Source organism: Bos javanicus, chromosome 27, assembly GCF_032452875.1.
Source record: "Bos javanicus breed banteng chromosome 27, ARS-OSU_banteng_1.0, whole genome shotgun sequence".
NCBI lineage: Eukaryota > Metazoa > Chordata > Mammalia > Artiodactyla > Bovidae > Bos > Bos javanicus.
Genome location: NC_083894.1, coordinates 21,342,416 through 21,368,351, shown reverse-complemented (window position 1 = coordinate 21,368,351; position 25,936 = coordinate 21,342,416). Strand labels below are relative to the sequence as shown.

At 36.2% G+C, this 25,936-nt stretch overlaps 1 protein-coding gene across 10 annotated transcripts in view; it reads left to right on the top strand.

Moving 5' to 3' along the window:
- TUSC3 (tumor suppressor candidate 3) overlaps positions 1–25,936 on the top strand; it is a 218,864-nt gene that overhangs the window by 162,254 nt on the left and 30,674 nt on the right. For 8 of the 10 annotated variants that reach the window (XM_061404343.1, XM_061404344.1, XM_061404337.1 and 5 more), the window contains one exon: positions 24,739–24,802. The exons of the other annotated variants lie outside the window; for them this stretch is intronic. In XM_061404343.1, coding sequence (XP_061260327.1) covers positions 24,739–24,802 — 64 coding nt within the window. The remainder of the gene's footprint in view (positions 1–24,738; positions 24,803–25,936) is intronic. 10 annotated transcript variants of the gene reach the window in all.

The following is a 25,936-nucleotide window of genomic DNA, read 5'->3' as shown; positions in this document are numbered from 1 at the left end:
CCCCAATCCCTCCCAGCATCAGAGTCTTTTCCAATGAGTCAATTCTTCGCATGAGGTGGCCAAAGTACTGGAGTTTCAGCTTTAGCATCAGTCCTTCCAAAGAAATCCCAGGGCTGATCTCCTTCAGAATGGACTGGTTGGATCTCCTTGCAGTCCAAGGGACTCCACAAGAGTCTTCTCCAACACCACAGTTCAAAAGCATCAATTCTTCGGCGCTCAGCCTTCTTCACAGTCCAACTCTCACATCCATACATGACCACAGATAAAACCACAGCCTTGACTAGACAGACCTTTGTTGGCAAAGTAATGTCTCTGCTTTTGAATATGCTATCTAGGTTGGTCATAACTTTCCTTCCAAGGAGTAAGTGTCTTTTAATTTCATGGCTGCAGTCACCATCTGTAGTGATTTTGGAGCCCAGAAAAATAAAGTCTGACACTGTTTCCACTGTTTCCCCATCTATTTCCCATGAAGTGGTGGGACCAGATGCCATGGTCTTCGTTTTCTGAATGTTGAGCTTTAAGCCAACTTTTTCACTCTCCACTTTCACTTTCATCAAGAGGCTTTTGAGTTCCTCTTCACTTTCTGCCCTAAGGGTGGTGTCATCTGCATATCTGAGGTTATTGATATTTCTCCCGGCAATCTTGATTCCAGCTTGTGTTTCTTCCAGCCCAGCGTTTCTCATGATATACTCTGCATCTAAGTTAAATAAACGGGGTGACAATATACATCCTTGATGTACTCCTTTTCTTATTTGGAGCCAGTCTGTTGTTCCATATTCAGTTCTAACTGTTGCTTCCTGACCTGCATGCAGGTTTCTCAAGAGGCAGATCAGGTGGTCTGGTATTCCCATCTCTTTCAGAATTTTCCACAGTTTATTGTGATCCACACAGTCAAAGGCTTTGGCATAGTCAATAAAGCAGAAATAGATGTTTTTCTGGAACTCTCTTGCTTTTTCCATGATCCAGTGGATGTTGGCAATTTGATCTCTGGTTCCTCTGCCTTTTCTAAAACCAGCTTGAACATCAGGAAGTTCATGGTTCACATATTGCTGAAGCCTGGCTTGGAGAATTTTGGGCATTACTTTACTAGCGTGTGAGATGAGTGCAATTGTGTGGTAGTTTGAGCATTCTTTGGGATTGCCTTTCTTTGGGATTGGAATGAAAACTGACCTTTTCCAGTCCTGTGGCCACTGCTGAGTTTTCCAAATTTGCTGGCATATTGAGTGCAGCACTTTCACAGCGTCATCTTTCAGTATTTGGAATAGCTCACCTGGAATTCCATCACCTCCACTAGCTTTGTTTGTAAATATATAGTTTTACTATTAAAAATTTTAAGCCAAAGAACAATACATTAGAAGTAATGTTTTAAGAAGGGAGTTGGTTTTACAGTAGGTATCATAGGTATTTGGGGGGGAGGAGTGGTTGGTACATGGAGATGTGGAACTCCCCACATTGTCACCAGTCATTAATAATGCAAAACTAAATGTATTAGATCTTCCTGCAGCAAGAAAGCCTTAGCAGTGTCTTGAAAGTAGAAAGCAGAAGTGGGGTATTTATAAGGGTCTTGGGATCTGAACTCAAATAGTTTCAGTTGGCCATTTCAAAGCAGATGGCTGATCTGAATTGCCCACAATTTTCCAAGAATAGGTTTACTGAACACCTAGAGGTGAAAATCTTCAAGTAAGCTGTTCATCCAGGTGTCCAGACTATTGTTTCTGATAAATGGATCTGTAAGAACTACTTGAAGCACAATGAGGTTGTTTTTTGGTTTATAGTCTTATCTTTGCCAGGCAAAGATTTCTTTGAACTAACTACTAAGTCATGTTGACATAGATGGTCTCAGTTCTCAGAGATAAGTTAAAAGGTGGTTGTTGAATTTCAAGTTATTAAGGCTGAAGCCAAGGTAACAGTGATGTGATGAGAATGGAAGAGCCATTAGATAAGGAATCAGTATGGCATATTTGGAGTTAAAAAAAAAAAAAAAGAGATTCTGTTTTCAGGGTGTGATGGGGCTTATTTTTAATTTGTATAGACTTTTTATTGTGGCATTTAATTTTCAGACTTTTCTTATTGATCTTAAAGATGGAAGGAATTCTAAAGTTATCAAGGCCAGAATTCTCTGAGTAAGGAGCCCTTTTATAACATCCATATTAAATCATCATTTTTGAGCCTCTTAAACAGTTTAGATGAGAGGGAACTTGCTTTCTCATCAACAGCCAATTTTAGCTTCATTTGATGGGAAGGTATTTCTTACATTGGGTTGAAGACTGTTTCTTTGACATAGCTAATAACAGTCCTCTCCTCCCCAGGCACTGAAATCTCATAGTTAAGTGCCTACTAAGTTCTGTACGTCAGCTGAACAAATGTGAGGTGGGTATCATTCTGGACTCTTTCCAGGCAACATGCTTCCATTTCTGTCAGCTGTTGCCACAGGGCAGACATGTAAGTCCTCACTGTCCTGAGAACTGTTCTCTGCTTTGCTTTCTGTCAGTGCCACTCTTTCCAACTGCAGTGTTCAAGCTAGAATGTTATTCTTTAGACATGTCTGAACAGGGAGGAGAAATACTGATTTCTGGGTACCAGACTTACATATTTAAACAACAGCAGCAACAGAAACAGAACAAACTTTCTCGGAACTTTCTAATGATTTGATCAGATGGGTACACTCACAGCTCATTTGGTTTCAGTGTTACTAGGCATGGTTGAGAATGACAGGTAATGGGGTTCCAGAGAGGCGAGTTGAAACTACCTGTTTATGTGCGCAGTACTTACACTGTCCCTACTTACTAAATGAAAAGAGAGTATCTGCTGTTTGCTTCATATCTGTACCATCAAATAGTGAATGGACATTTCTGTAATGAGTTGGTATAAGTAAAAACCATGCCTTTGCAAATTTCAAGAGAGAAATTTCTGAAGGAACGCCCCTTGAAAGAGTTAGTGGTTAGAGAGAGATTACAAAACATTGTCAGCAGAAGCCTGATGAATAGATGGTATTTGGATTTCTTATATATTTAAATAAATCTCTGTCCTTCTGGTGATGAACTCTTAGGCATGGAGAGACACATATGACGCATTTGTCCTTTGGAAACAGCTCTGCAAGGGTGGCAGCACTGATGCTCTTGTTATTTTTGCTCAATTCAGACCTTAGTACAGGGAAGAACTGCTGAGATTCTTGCTTGTCAATTCCCCAAATGATGGCAAACTCTCATCCTCTTTGCTTGGCTTGCTGTTGTTAGGGAAGAAAGTGTCTTTCCAAACTCTTTTTGAATTCAAGGACTTTATAGAAGAAATAGCAGGGGACACCAGCATAGCTGTAAACTTTAAAGAGTTATGTGACTTGAGCTATGTGACTTAATTACTGAATATAATGCAATATAATATAATAGAGATAAAATTCACAGGTGACTTGTACTAAACATTTAGAGAAGAGTTAACACCTATCCTTCTGAAACTCTTCCCAAAAAGCTGCAGAGGAAGGAACACTCCAAAACTCATTCTATGAGGCCACCCTCACCCTGATACCCAAACCAGACAAAGATACCACAAAAAAAATAAATTATAGGCCAGTATCAACACAGATGCAAAAATCCTCAACAAAATACTAGCAAACTGAATCCAGTAATACATGAGAAAGATCATACACTACGATCAACTTGGATTTATCCCAGGGATGCAAGGATTTCTCAGTATCTGCAAATCAACAAGTGTGATATGCCACATTAACAAATTGAAAAGTAAAAATCATATGATTATCTCAGTAGATATAGAAAAAGGTTTTTAAAAAATTCAACACCCGTTTATGATAAAAAACTCTCCAGAAAGTGGGCATAGAGGGGAGCCATCTCAGCATAATAAAGGCCATTTATAACAAACCCACAACTAACATCATTCTGAATAGTGAAAAGTTGAAAGCATTTCTTCTAAGATCCAGGAAGAAGACAAGGATGTCCATTCTTGCCACTTTTATTCAGCGTAGTTTTGAGAGTTCTAGCCACAGCAGTCAGCCTCCAAAAGGAAATAAAAGGCATTCAAAATGGAAAAGAAAAAGTAAAACTGTCACTGTTTGCAAATGACATGATACTCTATGTAGAAAATCCTAAAGACACTACCAGAAAACTACTAGAGCTCATCAATGAACTCGGTCAGACAGTGTGGTATTGGCACAAAAACAGAAATGTAGCTCAATGGAGCAGGATGAGAAGTCCAGGAATAAACTCACTCATCTATGGTCAATAACTCAGTGACAGAGAGGCAGGACTGTATGGAGAAAAGGCAGTCCCTTCAATAAACAGTGCTGCGAAGACTGGACAGCTACATAGAAAAGAATTAAATTAGAGTAATCTTTACCACCATATACAAAAATAAACTCTATATGGATTAAAGACCTAAATATAAGACCAGATACTATGTTTTCCCAGAGGAAAACATATGCAGAACACTCTTTGACATAAACTGCAGCAGTATCTTTTCAACCCATCTCTTAAGAGTAATGGAAATAAAAACAAAAATATTCAAGAATAAACTTTTTTTTTCTCTTTTTAAAAAAAAATAAAAATAAAAATAAACAACTGGAACTTAAACTCAAAAGCTTTTATATAGCAAAGGAAACCATAAACAAAAGGAAAAGACAACTCCCAGAACGGGAGGAAATATTTGCAAACAGTTTGACCGACAAGGGATTAATCTCCAAAATTTATAAACAGCTCATGTAGCTCAACGTGAAGAAACAGCCCGATCAAAATGGGCAAAAGACCTAAATAGACATTTCTCCCAAGAAGACAAATAGATGGCCAAAAGTCACATGAAAAGAGGCTCAACACTGCTAATTATCAGAGCAATGTAAATGAACTACAATGTGGTATCACCTTACACCAGTCAGAATAACCATCATTAAAAAATCAGTAACAATAAATGCTGGACAGGATGTGGAGAAAAGGCAACCCTCATACACTGGTGGTAAGAATATAAACCAGTGCAACTACTACAGAGAACAGTATGGAGTTTCCTTAAAAAACTAAAAATAGAGTTACTACATAATCCTACAATCCCACTCCTGGGCACATATCCAAAGAAAACCATGGTTCAAAGGGATACATGCACCCCAGTGTTCACTGCAGTGCTGTTTACAGTAGCCAAGACGTGGAAGTAACGTAAATGTCCATTGACAGATGAATGGATAGAGAATATGTGATGTGTGCATACACACACATAAACACACACACAATGGAATATTACTCAGCCCTTAAAAACAATGAAACAATGCCATTTGCGGTACCATAGTGGGCTTGGAGATTATTAGACTGAGTGAAATAAGTCAGAGAAAGACATGGTAGCGCTTACATGCAGAATCTAAAAAAATGACACAAATGAGCTTATTTACAAAATAGAAGCAGACATCAAAAAAAAAAAAAGTTATCAAAGGTGAAAGGTGAGGGGGAGGGATAAATTAGGAGTTTGGGATTGATGTATACATTTTTGTATTTTTGAAATAGATAACCAATAAGAAATACTGTGTAGCACAGGGAACTTTGCTTAAAATTCTGTAATAACCTAAATGGGAAAAGAATTTGTAAAAGAATAGACACATGTATATGTAAAACTTGCTGTATACAACTGAAGCTAATGCAACATTGCTAATCAATTATACTCTAAAATTTAAAAAAGGTACCATACCATATACCACATATTTATGGTGTCTCTTGATGTATTATTTTATATCTGCCTCTTATTTTCATCTTAGAACCTAGTTCTATGTATTTTTTTTAATCAAAAGGTTAGTTAAAGAAGGAAAGGAAGAAAATGTTATTTCCCATGAACAGCATTTTATTTTGAGGTGCAATTTCCCCAGGAAATGGAACAAAGACCCATTATACATAATCTAGCAAAGATATTTAACTAGGTACAAAAATACTGGTTCTAAAGTAAGCTTATTAAGATGGTTTTCTTCAAACTTTATTCATTATGTTGTACTTACCAGTCAAACAGATACAGACCCATGATGAGAATACTTAAGCATTTGAAATGTCAGTAGAAGAAGGTTCCATTCTGAAATTAAGTTTGCAGGAGTGGAGAAAAGATAACACTATTATCAATGTTTTTGTGGTGCACACAGTTTTACATTGCTTATATTAAAATGTGGTTTGTAATATAAAACATGTTAATGCAATGGTAAATATTTCATAACAGGAACATAAAATCATAATTACTCCTTCTGTATGGATGACACATACATCACATTGAACTCTTGATTGTGCAGAGATCTGGTCATGAACATCTTCTTAACACCCTTCCACTGTACAACAATTTCAATACTTCACAAAACTAAAGTACTTCCAAAGAAGCATGTATTAAGCTGTCAACTTTATTTTATTCTTTATTCCATTATTTTGAGCTTTTAAATTTGGGAAATGAAGCTGCAGGTGAAGTCACAAAATTGATTCAGCCATCCAGAGCAACATTAAACAGTGATAACTAGAAGAATGCTAATCCTGATCATTGACTCGTGTGAATTATATACATCTTCATCTGTTGGTGTCATTTTGGAAGTGGTACTGAATTTAGTATTTGATAAGTCATATTTCAGTTGGTTCAAAAGAAAATAGGAAGTACTCCAGATGCTAAGTGACCATACATACACTAAGATGAGAAGTCAGAAACGAAAATGATGTGTTTTAGAAGAAAGATAGTCTGACTAGAGAGAGCAGCCAAATATTCAACCGTGTTACATTTGGAAACACTATACATAAAACTCGAGGATATGTAAAAACAGTGTAATCTATCTTGGGAGGTCAGGTAGGCAGATTTATTTACCACTGAAAAAAAGAAAGTTTTCTTTTAGTTGTATTTCTTGACAGCAACATACAGTTCTATTATTAGAGATAGCAAAGCCAACCTTGAAGCTTTTGCCCAAATCCAAGTATAACAAAATGAGAACACACTACTAGAAAAGTTATGTTTTGTGTATTTTTGACTATTTCACATATGTCTTAGCTCTTCTTTAGCAATCTGAACTTCTTACATGTATCTTATACCTTCTTCACTTTTTCTCTGAAGTCTTACGTTTTGTTTTCTTCATCAGGATTTAGCTCCAGGCATACTCACGTGAACCATCTAAATATACCATATTTAGCATAGGAAAAACTTGAGTCATGTGAAAAAGTGGATGACGATGATGATCACAATGACCAACTACCTCTGCGGTGCTAGGAAATTGACATGTTGGCCTCCTTCAGTGTTTGCAGGGCCCTTATATGAAGTCGTTTCTCTCCCATCCCCTAATTACAAGTGGTAGCTGGGACTCCGGTTAGGCAGCTCGATCAAGTAGAGTAGCAATAGAACCCAGATCTGTGTAGCCTTGATTCACCATCACTGTGATCCGTAGCATGGTGGCTTACCTTCGTCTTGTCACGGTTCATTAAATTTGTGGCTTCTGGATTCACCTTCCTGGAAGTGACTTACAATCGTGTCTCCTTTCTGTTCAAACGTCCTCTGTGACTTCCTTATTCCTGTAAAATTAAAATCAGGCATACTTATTTCTGCCTTTTATCCAAGGCTCCTTCTACAGGTAGTGACAGCCTGCATTTCTGGCCTCATCTCTGACTACTTTCTTCCCAGCAGCGCCATCTACAGCCTATGCTGTCCTTAGCATAGTGCTCCTATCTGCACTTTCAGGAGTGCTTCCTCTTTCTTCTCTCGTCTGTTGAAATTACACTTAAGTTTCATGTAGTTTTGATGCTGTTTTCCAAGAGGCCTTGTCTGCTTCCACATCCTTCCTCTTTTACAGTGCTTTGTTTGCTGCCACTTATACCACTTTTTTTGCTTGCTTTGTATTTCAGGTACTATGGAATTATTTAAAGTAGATTATAAACTTCTTGAAGGCAGAAACTATGATTTTCTCATTTATATGGTATCCTATGTAGGGCCTGGTACATACTAAGCCTAGGTAAGTAAAAAGTAAGGATGGAAGTGATCTCTGATCCCGAGTCTATAGTCAGTAATCCATCTGCTTTCTAAATGACTGGAGTAAAGGGTTTCAAATCAGCAGATTTGTTGAATACTCAGAAATGCCTGTGGCAGGAGAAAGCATTTGCTGAGAGGATGAAAAAATTACCTTTTAACCTCTCAGCTATTGTTTTTCCATTTATGTCTTAGAATGGCTGTATACACCCCCAGGGTACTTGTTAAATGCAGATTCCAGAAACTAGTATCCAGAAATGTATCCTAGTAGCACAATCCCCAGTTTATTTACTTACGTATCTGAGATTTTTTTAATAGAAACATTACATAAATTTAAGAAAGTGCTTAAAATTAAATGCTTTAAATCATGTGTGGCTTAGTTCACTTTTTTATTTTAATTATTTTTTAATTGAAGGATAATTGCTTTACAGAATTTTGTTGTTTCCTGTCAAACCTCAGTATGAATCAGCCATAGATACACATATAGTCCCTCCCTTTTGAACCACACTTCCCATCTCCCCCCCACCATCCCACCCCTCTGGGTTGATACAGAGCCCATGTTTGAGTTTCCTGAACCATACAGCAAATTCCTGTTGGCTATCTATTTTACATATGGTAATGTAAGTTTCCATGTTACTCTTTCCATACACCTTACCCTCTCCTCCCAAAACAGACACAGAGAATAGGCTTAGTTCATTTTAATGGAGAGAACACTCCTGTATAGCCAGCACCAGATCAAGAAACAGAGGTAGCCTGCATTCCAGCAGCCAGGCCACACTCCCCTTGCTAAGTCACTTCAGTCGTGTCCGACTCTGTGCGACCCCATAGATGGCAGCCCACCAGGCTCCCCCATCTCTGGGATTCTCCAGGCAAGAACACTGGAGTGGGTTGCCATTTCCTTCTCCAATGCATGAAAGTGAAAAGTGAAAGTGAAGTTACTCAGTCGTGTCCGACCCTCAGCGACCCCACGGAGTGCAGCCTTCCAGGCTCCTCCATCCATGGGATTTTCCAGGCAAGAGTACCGGAGTGGGTTGCCATTGCCCTTATTCACTAGCTAATCTACCCCTCAGGGGTTTCCTGTGTTTTGTATACAGGAAGTTTAAAGACTTCTGCCTCAGTGCAGGCCTGCTCCTGGTAATACCATGTAATAAGCATCACTCCCCAAACCACATCCCCCTTTTCTTTTTCCTCGCTTTGTTTTCTTGTCATCTTCCCTCCATACCAGCTTTCTCCTTCATAATAAAAATTCATAACATTTTTCTTCTGAAAAAGTTTCTACCCAGTGTTGAATCCTTAAGCCCTAAAATCACATTTTGGGGTTCTCCCCCTTCTCTTGTACGGTTCCAGAATTAGTCTACTAGGCATAGAAGAGTCTGTTTATTTTCCCCCCTCAAACATTACTTGGAAGATTGAAAGGATAAAAATTGAAAAGCATGTGTGCTATTGATTGTTTCTAAACCGAAAGCTTATCTTATGGTAGCTAAGCTGGTAAAGAATTCACCTGCAATGCAGGAGACCCTGGTTTGAGTCCTGGGTTGGGAAGTTCCCCTGGAGAAGGGATAGGTTACCCACTCCAGTATTCTTGGGCTTCCCTGGTGGCTCTGATGGTAAAGAATCTGCTTGCAATGCAGGAGACCCAGGTTCGATGCCTGTGTTGGGAAGATCCCCTCCCAGGGTTTCTTGCCTAGAGAATCCCCATGGATAGAGGAGCCTGGCGGACTACAGTCCATGGGGTTGCAAAGAGTTGGATGCGACTGAGCGACTAAGCACACATATTTTAAAGAAAAAGAAAGGTATATATATATATATATATATATATATATATATATTTTTAATTGCTTTAAGCATTAAGGACTCAATATATATGGGATTCATATATATAAACTACATAAAATAGATAAGCAACAAGTATTTACTATATAGTGCAAGGAATTATACCTAATATCTTATAGTAACCTGTAATGGAATATAATCTGCAAACACCCTGAATCAGTATGATGTACACTTGAAACTAACACAATGTTGTAAATCACCTCTCCTTCAACTAAAAAAGGACTCAGTTTTAGAGTTTGTGATAGTTTAACATTAGATAAGTATATTGCACTGGGCAGGCCTGGTTTACTAAGCAAATTAAAGCTGTAAACAGTTTTGACTGAGTTTCGTTTAGATTGCTCAATAAAATATTTCTAGGTGCACAGTATTACTTTGATTGTTATATCCTTAAAGATGATGCTAATTGCCAATATATTTTATCTTTTACTGAACAAGTTTTCCACTTTCAGAATTTTGCTTGACAATTCATTATTCTGTTTGAGAATTTGTTTTTAAAATTATACCTTATAAAGTGCTGAAAAATTAAAAAAAAAAAAAAAGAAAATAGAGGAAAAGGGGATACTTTCCAATGCTATGAGGCTAGTATTATCCTGATACCAAAGCCATATAAAGATATCCTAAGAGAAAGAAAAAAAAAACTACAGATCAATATCTAATGTGAATATAGATGAAAAATTCTCAAACGCCCTCCCCTCAAAAACCTAACAAATGAAATCCAACAGCATATAAAAAAAGTATACCGTGACTAACAGATCTACTTATCACAGAAGTACAAGGTTGTTTTAACATCTGAAAATAAATCAATGTACCATACCATATTGGGCTTCCCCAGTGGCTCAGTGGTAAAGAATTTGCCTGCAATGCAGGAACTGCTGGTTTGATTCCTGGGTTGGGAAGATCTCCTGAAGGCAGGGATGGCAACCCACTCCTGTATTCTTGCTTCGAGATTCCCATGGACAGAGGAGCCTGGAGAGCTATAGTCCATAGTGCTGCAAAGAGTCAGATATGACTGAAGTGACTTAGCATGCATGCATGCATGCACCATACCATATTAATAAAAAAGCGGATTAAAAACTTCATGATCATCTCAAGAAAAACAGAAAAAAAGTTTTGAAAAATATTCAGCTCCCATGAATGATAAAAAGCTCTCAAGTTGGCAATAGCAGGGAAGTTTCTCTATGTGAAAAAGGGCACATACAAAAATCCACAGCTAACATTATACTAAATTGCTTTGTCTTTAAGATTAAGAGTAAGGCAAAGACATCCACTCTCACCAGCTCTATTCACCATTGTACTGTAGACTCTAGACTGTACAATAAAAGACAAAGAGATTAAAAGCATATAAAAAAGCAAAAGGAAGAAGTAAAACTATGTTTTCTGAAGACAACATGATCCTGCATGTAGAAACTTCTAAGAAATATTAAAATAAAATATTAGGACTAATAGATGAGTTCAAGATCACAGTATTCAAGATAAATATGCCAAAATAATTATTTTTTTGTATTTTGTCAGTGAAGAATTGGAACATGAAAGTCCATTTCTGAGAGCATCAAGAAGAAAAAATATTTAGAGTAAATGTAACAAAAAGAAAGTTTTATTTACAGAAACCTCCAAGGGACTGCTGAGAAATGAAAATTGAAATAAATGGAGAGATTTTTTATGTTCTAGACTACAAGCCTCAATATTCACAAGATGGTAATTCTTAGATTCAAACAAATCTCTATCAAAATCCCAGGAGACTTTATTTTTTTGTAGAAACTGACAAGATGCTTATAAAATTTTATGGAACCACAAAGTAACCAATGAAATTTTTAAAATGAAGAACAAATTTGGAGGACTTAGAATATCTGATTATAAAACTCATTATAAACCTATGGTAATCAAGACAGTGGAGTATTGGGTAAAGATAAAAAAATGAATCAACAAAATAGGAATAAACTCTTAAATTTATAATTAATTGATTTTCAACAAAGGTACTAAAGTTGTTTAATGGAGGAAAGGAGATTCTTTGCAATCATTTGTTGCAAACTAGATATTATTGACAACTAGATATTCACATATTTCAAAAAATAAACTTAGACCCTTACACATTGAAATGTAGGAACTGAACCTCTAAAACATCTTTAAGAAAACACAAGATGAAATCTTTGTAACTTTGAGTTAGGTAAAGATTTCTGAGGTATGATTTCAAGAGAAAAAATAAAGTAGACTTGATATTTAAAAAATAAAATAAAATAAAATTATACCTTCCTTCTCTCCCCAGTTTGGTACAGTCAGATTGTTACTGTATTTTTAGGAACTAAAAGTAAATCATAAATATGAAAGTACAAATATATATTGCTGTGATTTGTTAAAGAAAACATTGCAGTAGCCACAATATGATATATTAATTCCAATTAAGTAGGATAAATTAGAATTGTGCAGCCATTTAAAAAAATATTTTCAAGAGGATAAAAATCTCATTAAGTTAATTTGTAGCACTTATAAATGATGCTGCTAGGACTGAATATTCTTTGTGTCATTTATACTCTTTTCGGAAAAGACCTATTTTTTACTATATTTAAGACAATCATGTAGTAACTTCCTTGAAGAATAAGATTAGAGGGATAAAAGACTTTTAAAGGTTATCTAATTCACTCTGTCTTCAGGAATGATATATATATATTTTTAAACTCCTTTATTTAGAATGCCCATGCTGTCTATTCATTCAGCACATTGGCTTCATATTTTCATTTTTTTCTCTTTAAATTCTATAACCTACTTGTTCATTTCACTTAAACTGCTCAGTGGGGAACTACCTGAAACCTCATCGAAATTTTTAATAGTTCCAAATCCAAGCTTTCAAACTTGCAATTAATATCATTGAATTCAATTTCTTCTATTCTCTTATTCCTGCTTATTCTACTGTTCCATCTTTGTCCATTTTCTTTGATCTCTCATATTTTCTGTTCTCTCACCCGCTTCCAAGGGACTTAACTGGTCCCCAAGAACACTAAGATCAACCTTTCTTCAGAATCTCCATCCACTTTTTCAACCATATCCTCCTTGTCAATACCTTTTCCTGTAAGGTCTACTATCTACTTGATTGCCATTTGTAAGATATTTTGGAAAATCATAAATAAAGTTTGATTTAATGTATTCCACATGGTTTGTTGCTAGAATTTCTCAGTAGCACACCTCTCTCCTGGTCTATGCAGTCATAACATGACCTAATTGACTGTGTGAGGGTTGTCTCTGCCCATGATCTCAGTTCATTTCTGGTCACTCCCAGTGTCCTTCTATCTGGCTTCTGTACCCATCACTCATCTGAAAATCACACTAGTTCACCAAGGATTTCCATGTTGTTCAATACCAGATGGACATTTTTCAGTCATATAAAAAATCAGATTTGTACATAGCATTTGCAAGCAATCCTTAAAAAAATAAAAGTAGAACTACCATATGATCCAGCAGTCCCACTCCTGGGCATATATCCAGAAGAAAACCATAATTTGAAAATATACATACACCCAGTGTTCATTGCAGCACTATTTACAATAGCCAAGACATGAAACCAATTGAAATGTCCATCGACAGTGTATAAAGAAGATGTGGTATATAAATACAGTTGAATATTACTCAGCTATAAGAAGATAATGAAATTATGCCATTTACAGTAACATGAATGGACCTAGAGATGGATGGTGTTAAAGGTTATCATAGTAAGTAGAGTAAGTCAGAGAAAGATGAATATCATATATACCATTCGTGTGGAATCTAATTTTTAAAAATGATAAATGAACATATTTATGAAACAGACTTGCAGACATAGAAGACAAACTTATGGTTACCAAAGGGGAAACTTGGCCGGGTGGGGATAAATCAGGAGCTTGGGATGAACATATACACACTATTATATATAAAATAGGTACTCAACAAGGGCCTCCTATATAGCACAGGGAACTCTACTCATTATTCTGTGATAACCTATATGAGAAAAGAATTTTAAAAAAGGATGTGTGTGTGTGTGCCTATATGTGTGTGTATATAATTGAATCACTTTGCTATACACCTGAAACTAACATTGTAGATCAATGATACTCTGATCAAGTTAAAAAAATAATATAAAAGATACTGTGATGGAAAAATAAAGAATCAGTAAAATGTCATTTCAAATTCCTCCCAGTAGTGTTGGGTTTTAGGAAAAAAGTGCTTCCTTCCTGATTATAATGAAAAACTCATGGAAGAATTTTATTATAGATATGATGGAAAGACTCTTGTTTCTGTTTATTTTTTCTAAACAATATTTCTTCGAAAATATACCTCTTTAGAACTGACATATAATTTGCATACAGAAAATTGCAAAAGTCTTAAATCTATAGTTTGAGTTTTGACTGGGCTTAGCTATCCCAATACAAAATCTGTGGGTGCCTGGTTCCCCCCCATTGTGTATTTTTGATTAAGAACAAATCTGAGTAATCTATTATGAATTAGCCAGTTTAAAAAAAAAGAAGCTTTTAGACTTTAAATCAATCATGTATACTTGCGGTGTCACAAACTCTCAATATGTGAGGCTAAGTTCACATTTTGATATTTCCAATCTCTCAGGTAAGATTTTTAAAATCTATAAAGAAAAAGCACATATTTTAAAAATGGAATTATATACCCCCCAAAAAATTTATGTGTTAAAAATTAAGTACATATAAATACACAAGAACATTTGTAATACATTACTAACGATGGAGGGCTTCCCTGATAGCTCGGTTGGTAAAGAATCTGCCTGCAATGCAGCAGACCCTGGTTTGATTCCTGGTTCGGGAAGATCTGCTTGAGAAGGGATTGGCTACCCACCCCAGTATTCCTGGGCTTCCCTTGTAGTTCAGCTGGTAAAGAATCCTCCTGTAATGCAGGAGACCTTGGTTCGATCCCTGGATTGGGAATACATTTTTGAAATCTCTGGAGAGAGATGATTTTTTCAATTATGTGCTTATAGTACATACTGATAACCACCAAATATCAATGTTTACTTGTTAAAATTTTTATTGGCAAAAATTTCTTAATAAAAAAATATTATTTAATGAGCCCAGTCTAAATTTGAGAAGAGTACACTGTGATTTTATTAATTTTAAATAACATTCACTCTACATAGTTGTTTAAAACATCACTTTTTCTCTAAGATATATATATATATAAAATATTTCCTGAGCTTAACTGTTGTTTATGCTATTTTGAGGAATTTAACTTCATTTGTTAGCTTCATCTAAGATGTTAAAAATAGTTATTAATAAATGCTCTAGATTTTTAAAAAGTTCCTAAATTACACTAAATATACAGAGTTTTACAATCATTTCACAGTTACTTTAGGGTTTAAATATATTTTGTATTTAATTATTTTAAAATATGTTGAAGCAAGTATTTGAAGCCTGTTCTCTTTTTTAAAAAATTGAAATATTCTGTATTCTACAAGTAGTATATCCTTTTTCCTGAGACAGTGGTATTCATGTGAGTTTTAAGTCTAGAATCCTAACATTATAAATCCATATGTGACTAAGATACAGATGAAATGTTATAGACAGTATTATAATAGTTTAAGGGCATTAACTATTAATTACCCTGAGGCAAAGTTTTATTAAAAGAGGTAGAATTAGAGTTATTAAATCACACTAAATTTTGGTTACCCAGTAAGAATAAAGATTGCTCCTTGATATGGATCAGAAAGAAAAAAAAATGGAACAGCCTTAAGAAAACCCATACAGAGGTGAAAATGAGGACAGGATGTTTGGGGACCATAATTTTTTTTGAGATATAATTTTTAATGGAAATAGTGTTAGAAAAAGTGTACTTACTGTGGCATCCCAATCATGTCTTACCTTCAAACCCCTTCCCATCCTCTGTTAATTTCCTTGTCATTTTCCACCTGTTTAAAGTTCACTCTGACTATTCCTAATGTATCTCAACGTAATCTCTATTGAAATACCCTGTTTATAGTTAACCATCTTTGGAGCCTTTTCCTTCCATTTCACACTACAGTAATTTCATCTTTTTTTTTTTTTAAACTTTACATAATTGTATTAGTTTTGCCAAATATCAAAATGAATCCGCCACAGGTATATACATGCTCCCCATCCTGAACCCTCCTCCCTCCTCCCTTCCCATACCATCCCTCTGGGTCGTCCCAGTGCACCAGCCCCAAGCATCCAGTATCATGCATCGAACCTGGACTGGCATCTCGTTTCATACATGATATTTTACATGTTTCAATGCCATTCTCCCAAATCTTCCCACCCTCTCCCTCTCCCACAGAGTCCAAAAGACTGATCTATACATAAGTGTCTCTTTTGCTGTCTCGTACACAGGGTTATTGTTACCATCTTTCTAAATTCCATATATATGCATTAGTATACTGTATTGGTGTTTTTCCTTCTGGCTTACTTCACTCTGTAAAATAGGCTCCAGTTTCATCCACCTCATTAGAACTGATTCAAATGTATTCTTTTTAATGGCTAAGTAATACTCCATTGTGTATATGTACCACAGCTTTCTTATCCATTCATCTGCTGATGGACATCTAGGTTGCTTCCATGTCCTTCCTGGCTATTATAAACAGTGCTGCGATGAACATTGGGGTACACGTGTCTCTTTCCCTTCTGGTTACATAATTGTATTAGTTTTGCCAAATATCAAAATGAATCCACCACAGGCATACATGTGTTCCCCATCCTGAACCCTCCTCCCTCCTCCCTCCCCATACCATCCCTCTGGTTCATCTTTTATATTTTTCTAGAACTCACTGAACACATAGCTAAATTATAGAGTCCTTACTGAATACCACATAATTTAGTAGCTAATTAACTTCTGATCTGTTCACTCCAGTAGCAGTTTTCAGTAAGAAAGATACAGTTATCATCCCGATTTACAAAGAGGCAACTCAAGCACAGACTCAAATGTTGGCTTACTAATTCTAGAATGTTAAGCACACTGCCCTTATTTTGTCTGTATGGTTAGAGATCTCCATGTGCATGTTCCCATGTTTCTTTTTCAGCAAAAAAAAAAAAAAAAACACCATGTTTTTTACATGTACTTGTTTTCTCATTTTATGGAATACAGCTCTCTCACTGTTAAGTACTGACTAGATGGCTTGATTGATTAATCGATTGATTCAAAAGTGTTTGACTTTACTGCCAAGAGCGGTGGCCTCTAAGCAGTTTTAAATTTTCAAAGGTTTGTGAGCAGTAGACTGATGAAAGTGGAGATTTTGGAAGATTTAGCTAGAAATGAGAGATTGGAGACTAAAGATTAGAGTGCCCATAATCCAAGCATGATATGATAAACATCCATACACAGTCAGTTGTGTCAATGTAATAGAAAAAAGGCAAATATAGGGTAGAAAGTGTTCACTGGCATTACAATTGATGTAGGCAGAAATGGTAGAGTTGAAACTTGGATCATTAGAAGAATGGTTGCATTATTGACAGAAGCACAGAAGTCTGGCCAAGATAAATAATTTTGTGCAGAGAATAGTGACATGTTTGAAAAACATTTGGTTTTAGAGTATTAGGACATTCAAGTGAGATATTCAAGTAGATATATCCAATTAGTGGTTACCCCACAAGATGTAACACTATAGTCCTGGCTAAGAAGGAGTCTTTCATACCAAGAGCTGTTGAATTGAAGAGTATGAATCATCTAAAGGAGAAATGTGAGAAGAGAAAGGAATGTCAACGACAAATGATGTAACTTATCTCTTTGCTATTTCAATTACAGAACCATTACTAATTAAAGTACGTTACCATTTTCAGTGACCTCTTTATTTTAATAAGCCCAAATATATAAACAAGTATGTGGATTTTGTTTTGAATTGATGTAGTCTCAATTTAATGTTCCATATAGTAGTATTTTATGTTATTTGATGCTTTTGAACTGTGGTGTTGGAGAAGACTCTTGTGGAGTCCCTTGGACTGCAAGGAGATCCAACCAGTCCATTCTGAAGGAGATCAGCCCTGGGATTTCTTTGGAAGGAATGATGCTAAAGCTGAAACTCCAGTACTTTGGCCACCTCATGCGAAGAGTTGACTCATTGGAAAAGACTCTGATGCTGGGAGGGATTGGGGGCAGGAGGAGAAGGGGACGACAGAGGATGAGATGGCTGGATGGCATCACTGACTCGATGGACGTGAGTCTGAGTGAACTCCAGGAGTTGGTGATGGACAGGGAGGCCTGGCGTGCTGAGATTCACGGGGTCGCAAAGAGTCGGACATGACTGAGCGACTGATCTGATCTGATCTGATATTTTATTTTTATTTATATTCATTGGGCTTTTCTCCCCCTCCAGTTCCCTGCCCCCAACACACACGCGCATGTGCACAAACACCAGGCTATAAACCCCATGTGTGTGTGTTAGTCACTCAGTCGTGTCCGACTCTTTGCAACCCTGTGGACTGTAGCCCTCCATGCTCCTCTGTCCATGGGATTCTCCAGGCAAAACTACTGGAGTGGGTTGCCATTTCCTTCTCCAATAAACCCCATGAGGTCAGGGATTTTTGCTCTGTTGACTCTTATCTCAAGTGTCTAGAAATGTGCCTATCACATATTAGACATTCAATAAATATCAGCTGAACAAACAGAAATAACGATAGCCAACACTTAAGGAAGGCTCACTTCATGTCATACTTTTCTGAATGCTGTAAATTATTATAACATCCTTGATCTGCTGATGCAGAAACTGACCCACAGGTCGGTTAACACACCCCAGCCTACACAGCAGCCTGGTCTGTAACCAGATTCTCCAGCCGTCAGTGTGGTGCTTCTGTTGAAGACGATTGCTGTGTTTGGTTCTGTGAAGTCTTTATGGAAGAACCAGAAGCTGTATATTAGCCTCTAGATACAAAATACTAGTTATATACCTGGGTTCACATTGTTAATATACTGATTAAGTATGAAAGTAAATGCTACTGATTTGAAGCTTTCAAACTAGTAAGCTTAAAGAAATAGAAAATCACACCCAAGAATTTGATGTCTCATTTGGCAGATTAGCAGGCTAAACCAGGCCCAGCCGTTGTTAAACCCATTCTCAAGGCTTGCAGATCCAGGGTACTGTCAGCAGTGTTATATGGGTCTAATATCTGAGTCCTTATCAGTGTCATTTTCATTTCTGAGACAGGTTTCATTTATCATCCCATTGTGCTATGTTTCACATCAAATGTCAAGATAAAGTCTCTAATGTCAAAGATTTAGAGGCAGTGATTTTCCAGACTTGTTCATCAGAATGCAGTGATCCTGGACATCCAGAGAAAACGGATGGCACTGAACTTTTAAAGCAGATGGTGAACTGGCATTAGGTGAACTTTAGAGAGAGTATCACTCTAAGACAATATGCGAGAAGTTTCAAGGATATGAACTAAAGGCATCTGAAGAAACTGGACTAGAAAACCCATCACAGCAGGTAGTTCCACGTGATGCAATGGGATCCAGACTGAACAATGTTTCACTCAGGTCGCAATCAGTGAGGAAGTGACAGGGAAAAATACCAAGTGCAAACAGTGATCAGGGAATTATCTACTAGACACACTACAAGACTCATCATTAAGGAATAATTGCCTAGCATCTCAGGTGCTTTCATCCACATGAATATGCTTTCATACAGAGGAATATCAAAGACTTACCATGGGAGCATTGAGAGGGAAGATGTGAATATCCATTTTCACAGATAATCCAAAAAAGAAAAATATGAGAGACTAGGTTTCAAAAGGCAGTGGTCATTTTTCTGCTTATTTTTTGTTTAAATCCATTTTATAGACTTCTCTTGATAATAACATCTTTTTTTATCACCTAATAGGCCCATAAGTAACAACAACAACAAAAAATGATCTGTACAAGGAAAATGAATTAAGGAGAGGTTAAATGGCTTTCCTGGGGGAAATCATTCAATTCATCTGCAAAGTTAGAGTAGGGCAGAAAAACTATCTTCCTAGTGCATTTCTTATGCCAGTCACAGATACAAAATATTTAGTGATATGAAATGAGTGATTTTACTTTTTAACATAGAATAATGTGACTTTTAAGCTTCATGTTACATTGTATTTTGTTGTTGTTGTTCTTGTACTTTAGATTACATTTATAACAACATGAGAATAGTAATGTTCCTTGATGATTTTTTTGTAAAAGATAAAAAGGAAAAAAGCCCATATATACTTTTACTCTATTATACTTTTCATATATATCTAATATGACAGAGTTCCCAAAACATTTGCATTGTAGATCTACATATTCAGTGTATCTCATATCAAAAGCTATTCAGTTGGATTTTAAAATGAAGAATCTAACAAGTAACTTTTCATTTTGAACTTACTACTTTAGTTACCAAAAATATTCCATGAGAGTAATTCTACTAAGCATTCCAGGTTTTCTTTCATTGATGAATAGAAGAATTGATAAGTCTAGAAATGGGCTGTCAAGAAAATATTAATTACTAAAATGTACTTAGAAGCTGAGTCACAGGACCTTTTAAGTCAACCTCTGCTGTACACTTGAAAGAAACAGTCATACTATGTTGTCATATTATTTAACCTCTCAACGTTTTGAAAGCACAGTGAATATGAGAAGCTCTCTCGTCAGTCATAGTATCGGTTTTGTTCAAAAACTAGAAAGTGCTTCTACAAGCATACGTTCTCCCCAGTAGCTGTCTCACTAGTGTCTGGGCTTTAGGGTAGTCTTACAGTCTCCTCAGAATTTTTCAGGCCTGCCTGCACTTTGGGTTCTCATTGCCTGACCTTCTAGGGAGGAGCAGTTATGATGAACTATTTCCGCATATTCTGCTTAGGATTTCCTTAGAATTGATTGGAGCTTTTTGGTTTGGTTGTTCTGTGTTGTTACTTGTTCTCTCCCGTACCTCCCCTGTTTACAGTACCTGACCTACTGATCTTATGGTCCCTGTGAATTCAGGTAAAGCTCCTAAGGAGAGGTGTGTCTACACTGTACTAGCGGGGCTGACGTTTTTTTCGTAGAGAAGAGTTTGAATAAGACCAATCATACCTACCTAGCCTGGGGGAATCCAGCACAGTGGCATTCTTTGCCATCTGGCTGTAGGTAACCATCCCTATCTATGTCTCTTATTTCAGGCAAGTCCAGAAGGACTTGGCCGAGCTATTTATTGTCTGATCTATATCACACCTGCTGCTTGGTGTCACGGCCTTGTAAGGACCAGTGCTACCTCAGAGAAGTTTATCCAGTTTGATGTATAAGAAGACAACCTCAGAGAAAGGACTGGGACTATGTAACTATCGAGAAATAGAGAAATCTTTTATTAGACTCTCAGAGGGCTAAGTACCTCAGGATTTCCACTTGTTTTGCACCAACAGTGGTGATCCAGACACTCCCATTTGCCAACAGAAGCCTGCCCACCTGCTGCCCGCTCTCACACTGTTTTTACTAAAGACGCAAGTAACTGGTTCCAAAGATCATAGTACCATACATTAGGAAGGTCACAGAATGCCTCAGAATACTTCTGTTATACTTAACACTAAATAAAAGAGTATATTTTGTCTTAACAGTTAAAGAAAATCTCTTCCTAGATGTTCGTCTTCTCACAAAGAAACTGAGAAAGAAATGATCAAGATTACTTCCTTTTAGTATTCTGGGTGCCTGAGCACACAAAGGAGACTCAGGACTATGATGTCATTACTGCATTGCTACAAACTTGTATATTTTAAAATAGCATCTTCTTTATTTCGAGTTATGTGGTTAAAAAAAAAGATTGACTATCATATATGAAAAATGGATCCCTCACTGTATGTAGGCTTTGATCAGGAAAGCAGTTGCTCTTCTACTGGCAGATCTTAAATAGCCAAGATTAAAGACACAAGTTTATTTAAGAGCAATGAGGAAACTCATTTGACTTCTTGGAAGTCCTGCCAAAGGAAATACAAGATTTTTCTCCTACATTCTGTCTTCACGTTGATAATAAATCATCATGTTTTTTTGCTGTTATAGTACTTCTGTTGCAGAGTGAGAATCATATGCTAGACAGTTGAGAGATTATCGCTTAAATATTTTCTTAAATTTCATGTGTCTGCTCTTCTTGTACTGGAGGATAGTAAACAAGGTACAGAAAAAGCTGAAAGGATTCACACAGGTCATTTTTCCTGACATATACACGAAGGGAAAGAGAATGAACAGAAATAAAGTTTACATTCCCTACTGATGAGTCCAGCTGCATGAAGAGATGGACAGGAAGAATCCACATGATAGTAAAAGATCATCAGCAGTGTTTCCTCTAGCTATTGACAAGATCTTAGTTCATTCTGCAATTGTGTATTTTAAAATGAAAGAAAGGACCAAAAGTGCTCTTGTGGATTTGATGTTAAGCTGAAAGTGGCATTTGGATAACACCAGACAATATAAAATCTAAGTTTTTATTTGCCATTTTCTTGGTGTCATAAAATGTTTTTTAGTCAGTCATGTCCGACTCTTTTGCAACCCCATGGCCTATAGCCCACCAGGCTCCTCTGTCCATGGAATTTTCCAGGCAAGAATACTGGAGTGGGTTGCCATTTCCAAGTTAAATAAATATTTAGGATTAAATTTCCATGAGTTACTGACATTTCCCTTGTCAGAATTAGTAAAAATCACAGGTGGAAAGAATATAAATGAACATCATGCTTGCTGAAGTTGTAAAGGAATTACTCAGTGTTCCTTCTTCCAAAGTATTTTCAAAGTACATGCATCAGTTAAATACATATATTAAAGACTAGCTTAAAATGGTGAGCTTAGTTAGATTTTAATTGTGTTAAGCATTGCTTTAGGTAACCCTGTAAATGAAACATTCCCTCCAAGGTCAGCACTTAAGACCTCTAGAGTGCTTGTTTGTTCTTTTATTCTTGTTTTTGCTCTTCTGACTTTTATATGTGCCAGTAATGTCTCTGTCGCACTCTGGTAGACAAAATGTGTTCTCACAGTTTGAATGTGTAAGCTTGTGAAAGCATTTTTTTGGATTTGTTTGTTTCATTTTGTTTGCTGTTTGTTACACTTGATATCCCCATTGCCTAAATAAGTGCATAGTATCTGCACTGTGGTTCTAATCCAAGTTCCTTGCAGTTGTCACATACATCTGGGCATCTTATTCTGTGTTGTTATAGTCAGATATTTCAGTCAGTCACATAAATGTTGATTTTTAATTCCTTTAATGGTCAACATTTAACTGTGATCACCAGTAAAAACTTTTATAAAACTTTCCACTAGGTTTTTCTTCCTGTCTTTTGCTAAGTTATTATATGATGGAAAAGGCATGGACCTTGGAGGTCAAACCCAGGTTGCTCTCCAAATTTCACCAGTTACTAGTTGTGCAATCTTAGTTCATTTCTCTAAATCTCAGTTTCCTCGTTTGGAAGACAGAATAACATCTATTTTATATAGTTATTAAGAAGATATGATGGGATAATCTATATGAAGCATCCTGTCAAGTGTCCAGCAAATAACTAAGTATCGATAGTATAGTGAATATGAGCTCAGGATCTGAAATCACACAGACCTAATTTCAAATCTCAGATTTTACACACAGCAGATGCGAAAACTTAAGCAATTTTTCACCTCTGTTGAGCCTCAGTTACCTTATTGATTAAGTGGCTGTAATAAAAATACCTTTGTTATGACTACTAGAACTAAATGGGCTATTGCATGTAGAACTTGTGTTAAATACAAAATGAGTGCTTAATAAATAGTTGTTATTAGTACTTGGTATCATTGTATTTGGTATTATCTATGCTGCTATAGTTATTAGAATAATAAAACCTTCGTTTCTGTGATATGAGAGTCTTAGCTTCTAATCAGACTTAAATAATATATAACACATTGCTTATAGTATTTGTATTGCTACACTGTTGTCAATATAGTAATATTTAATAAAATAGAAAATATATGTGACAATATTCCTCATAAGCTGTAATGTAAATAAACCACACATGGCTGTTTTTAGTTGGTTTGCTTGAAGCTATTCTTTAAAAATATATCCAAATACACGTTTGAATGAGGCAGCTGCACTACGAATGATTGAGAAATTAGAGATGGAAACAAAGGTAGCTTAGACTGAAGTACCAAAAGCAGTCTCTACATGAAAATACCAAGACAAAATTGATAACAATACACACAAGACTGTACATGCTTCAAAAAGATCAGAGGACTCAGTTAATCCAGTTCCTAGTTTTATGGATGAGGGGATATTGAATAATTGAGAGATTGGGTGACATACCAGGGTTAAGGACAAAAAGGAACAATGTCCTGACTTTTAGTTTAATACTTTTTCCATGAAAGCCAAACTACTGTGGGAATCAGGTTTTCAGAAGCAAAATAATCCTGCATGGAGATTTTTGTCAAATTTCTATAATTGACTGGTATCAACTAATATAGTTCTTACCAGGTATAGGAAACTATACCTTTCTCAATAGGATGAAACAATTTTAATAATTATGTTTTGAAAAAATCAGTTTAAAATAAATGCATTTGTAAAGCTATCTCCTTAATTTAAAAACTTTGATAGTATAGAAAAGAGTCATTAACTTTTGATTGGTCATTTTTTATTTACTTTAAAGGATATAGAGTCATTAATCTTAGTTCCTCTAATCTGTGTGTTACACTATATTAAGTATATTTTACGGAGGCTCTGGAAGAATCATTACAGTTGGTGTATGTTTTTGTGGTAAACCTTTTAACAAATTATACTAAGTTTACTTCTGATAGTAGGTTGCTTTCTACAGTTCACAGTGGCATCAGCCACCAGGGCTTCTTCTGTTCTAGTTAACTGAGAATTATTTTATTCAAAAATAACTAATTATTTCATTCCAAAACCATAAATAGGAGCTTAATTCATAGCTTCATCCATTGTTAATCTTCAAGGTATAGAATTATACAAAGAAAAAGCTGCCAAAACCCTGCTTTTCCCCAGATTGTAATTTTTTGCTTCTCTGTCTTGTTTTATAGAGCTACATTCATGGGAGCAGCCAGGTCCAATTCGTGGCAGAGTCACACATTATTCTGGTACTAAGTATCCTTTAAAGTACTGATGGGTTGAGAAGAACAAAGCAGAGCTGCATGCTATCAAATTGATTTTTTTCCTAACAAATAATCAAGACTTTTGAGACATTAAATTTTAAACTTTACCATGTGACTAATTTTCCAATTCCTATGCTAACTATTTTCTCTTACCATGTAATTTTTAAAATTCTAAATCATTAATAGGTTATAATTTTCTTTTTTTACTGACTATTGAATTTTGAAGTATAGCTTTTGATTATCTCTGGCTAGAGTTTTCTTTTTGTGATGTCTGTATGGTTTTTCCCTTTAGAATCTTAATGGGGAAGGAAAAAAAAAGTGTTCTATTATATAAAAAGCAGGATAAAGAAATTATCTTAATTCCCTTAAATGTTATAGTAAATGAGAAGAGGAAGATTTAGGATAATTAGACAACTTTTTGGAACATGGAAGACTAAATGTTATGAATTAGATAATACAGTACAATTTATGGTTTAGAGGTAGAAGGGTAAAGAAGACAGCAAAATAGCAAAGAGGTACGATTCATTTCTCAAAAAACAGATTACATATTACTAGAAAGAAGAGGAGAAGGCTTTGGCACCCCACTCCAGCACTCTTGCCTGGAGAGTCCCATGGGCGGAGGAGCCTGATAGGCTGTAGTCCATGGGGTTGCTAAGAGTCGGACACGACTGAGCGACTTCCCTTTCACTTTTCACTTGCGTGCATTGGAGAAGGAAATGGCAACCCACTCCAGTGTTCTTGCCTGGAGAATCCCAGGGACGGGGGAGCCTGGTGGGCTTCCGTCTATGGGGTTGCACAGAGTCAGACATGACTGAAGCGATGCAGCAGCAGCAGCAGAATGAAGTAAGGTTAATTTTGGGGCACACAGTTATACTTTGGGGGAACACTGACATTTGTGTGAGTCCTGTGGAAACGTTTGTATGTTAAGTTTATAGTGTTGAATGTACTGAGTCATTGTCAGGATCTAAAGTGTGCCTTATAGTGTCGTTTATAAAATTCGATTACTCTCCGGGTTACCAAGGTTCATCTTCAAATAAAGCAGTCTAGACCCAATTTTCTAGTATCTGATATAACCATAACTATTTAAACCTTTAAGGATTCTTAGAACTCTACTAGAGCAAAACCT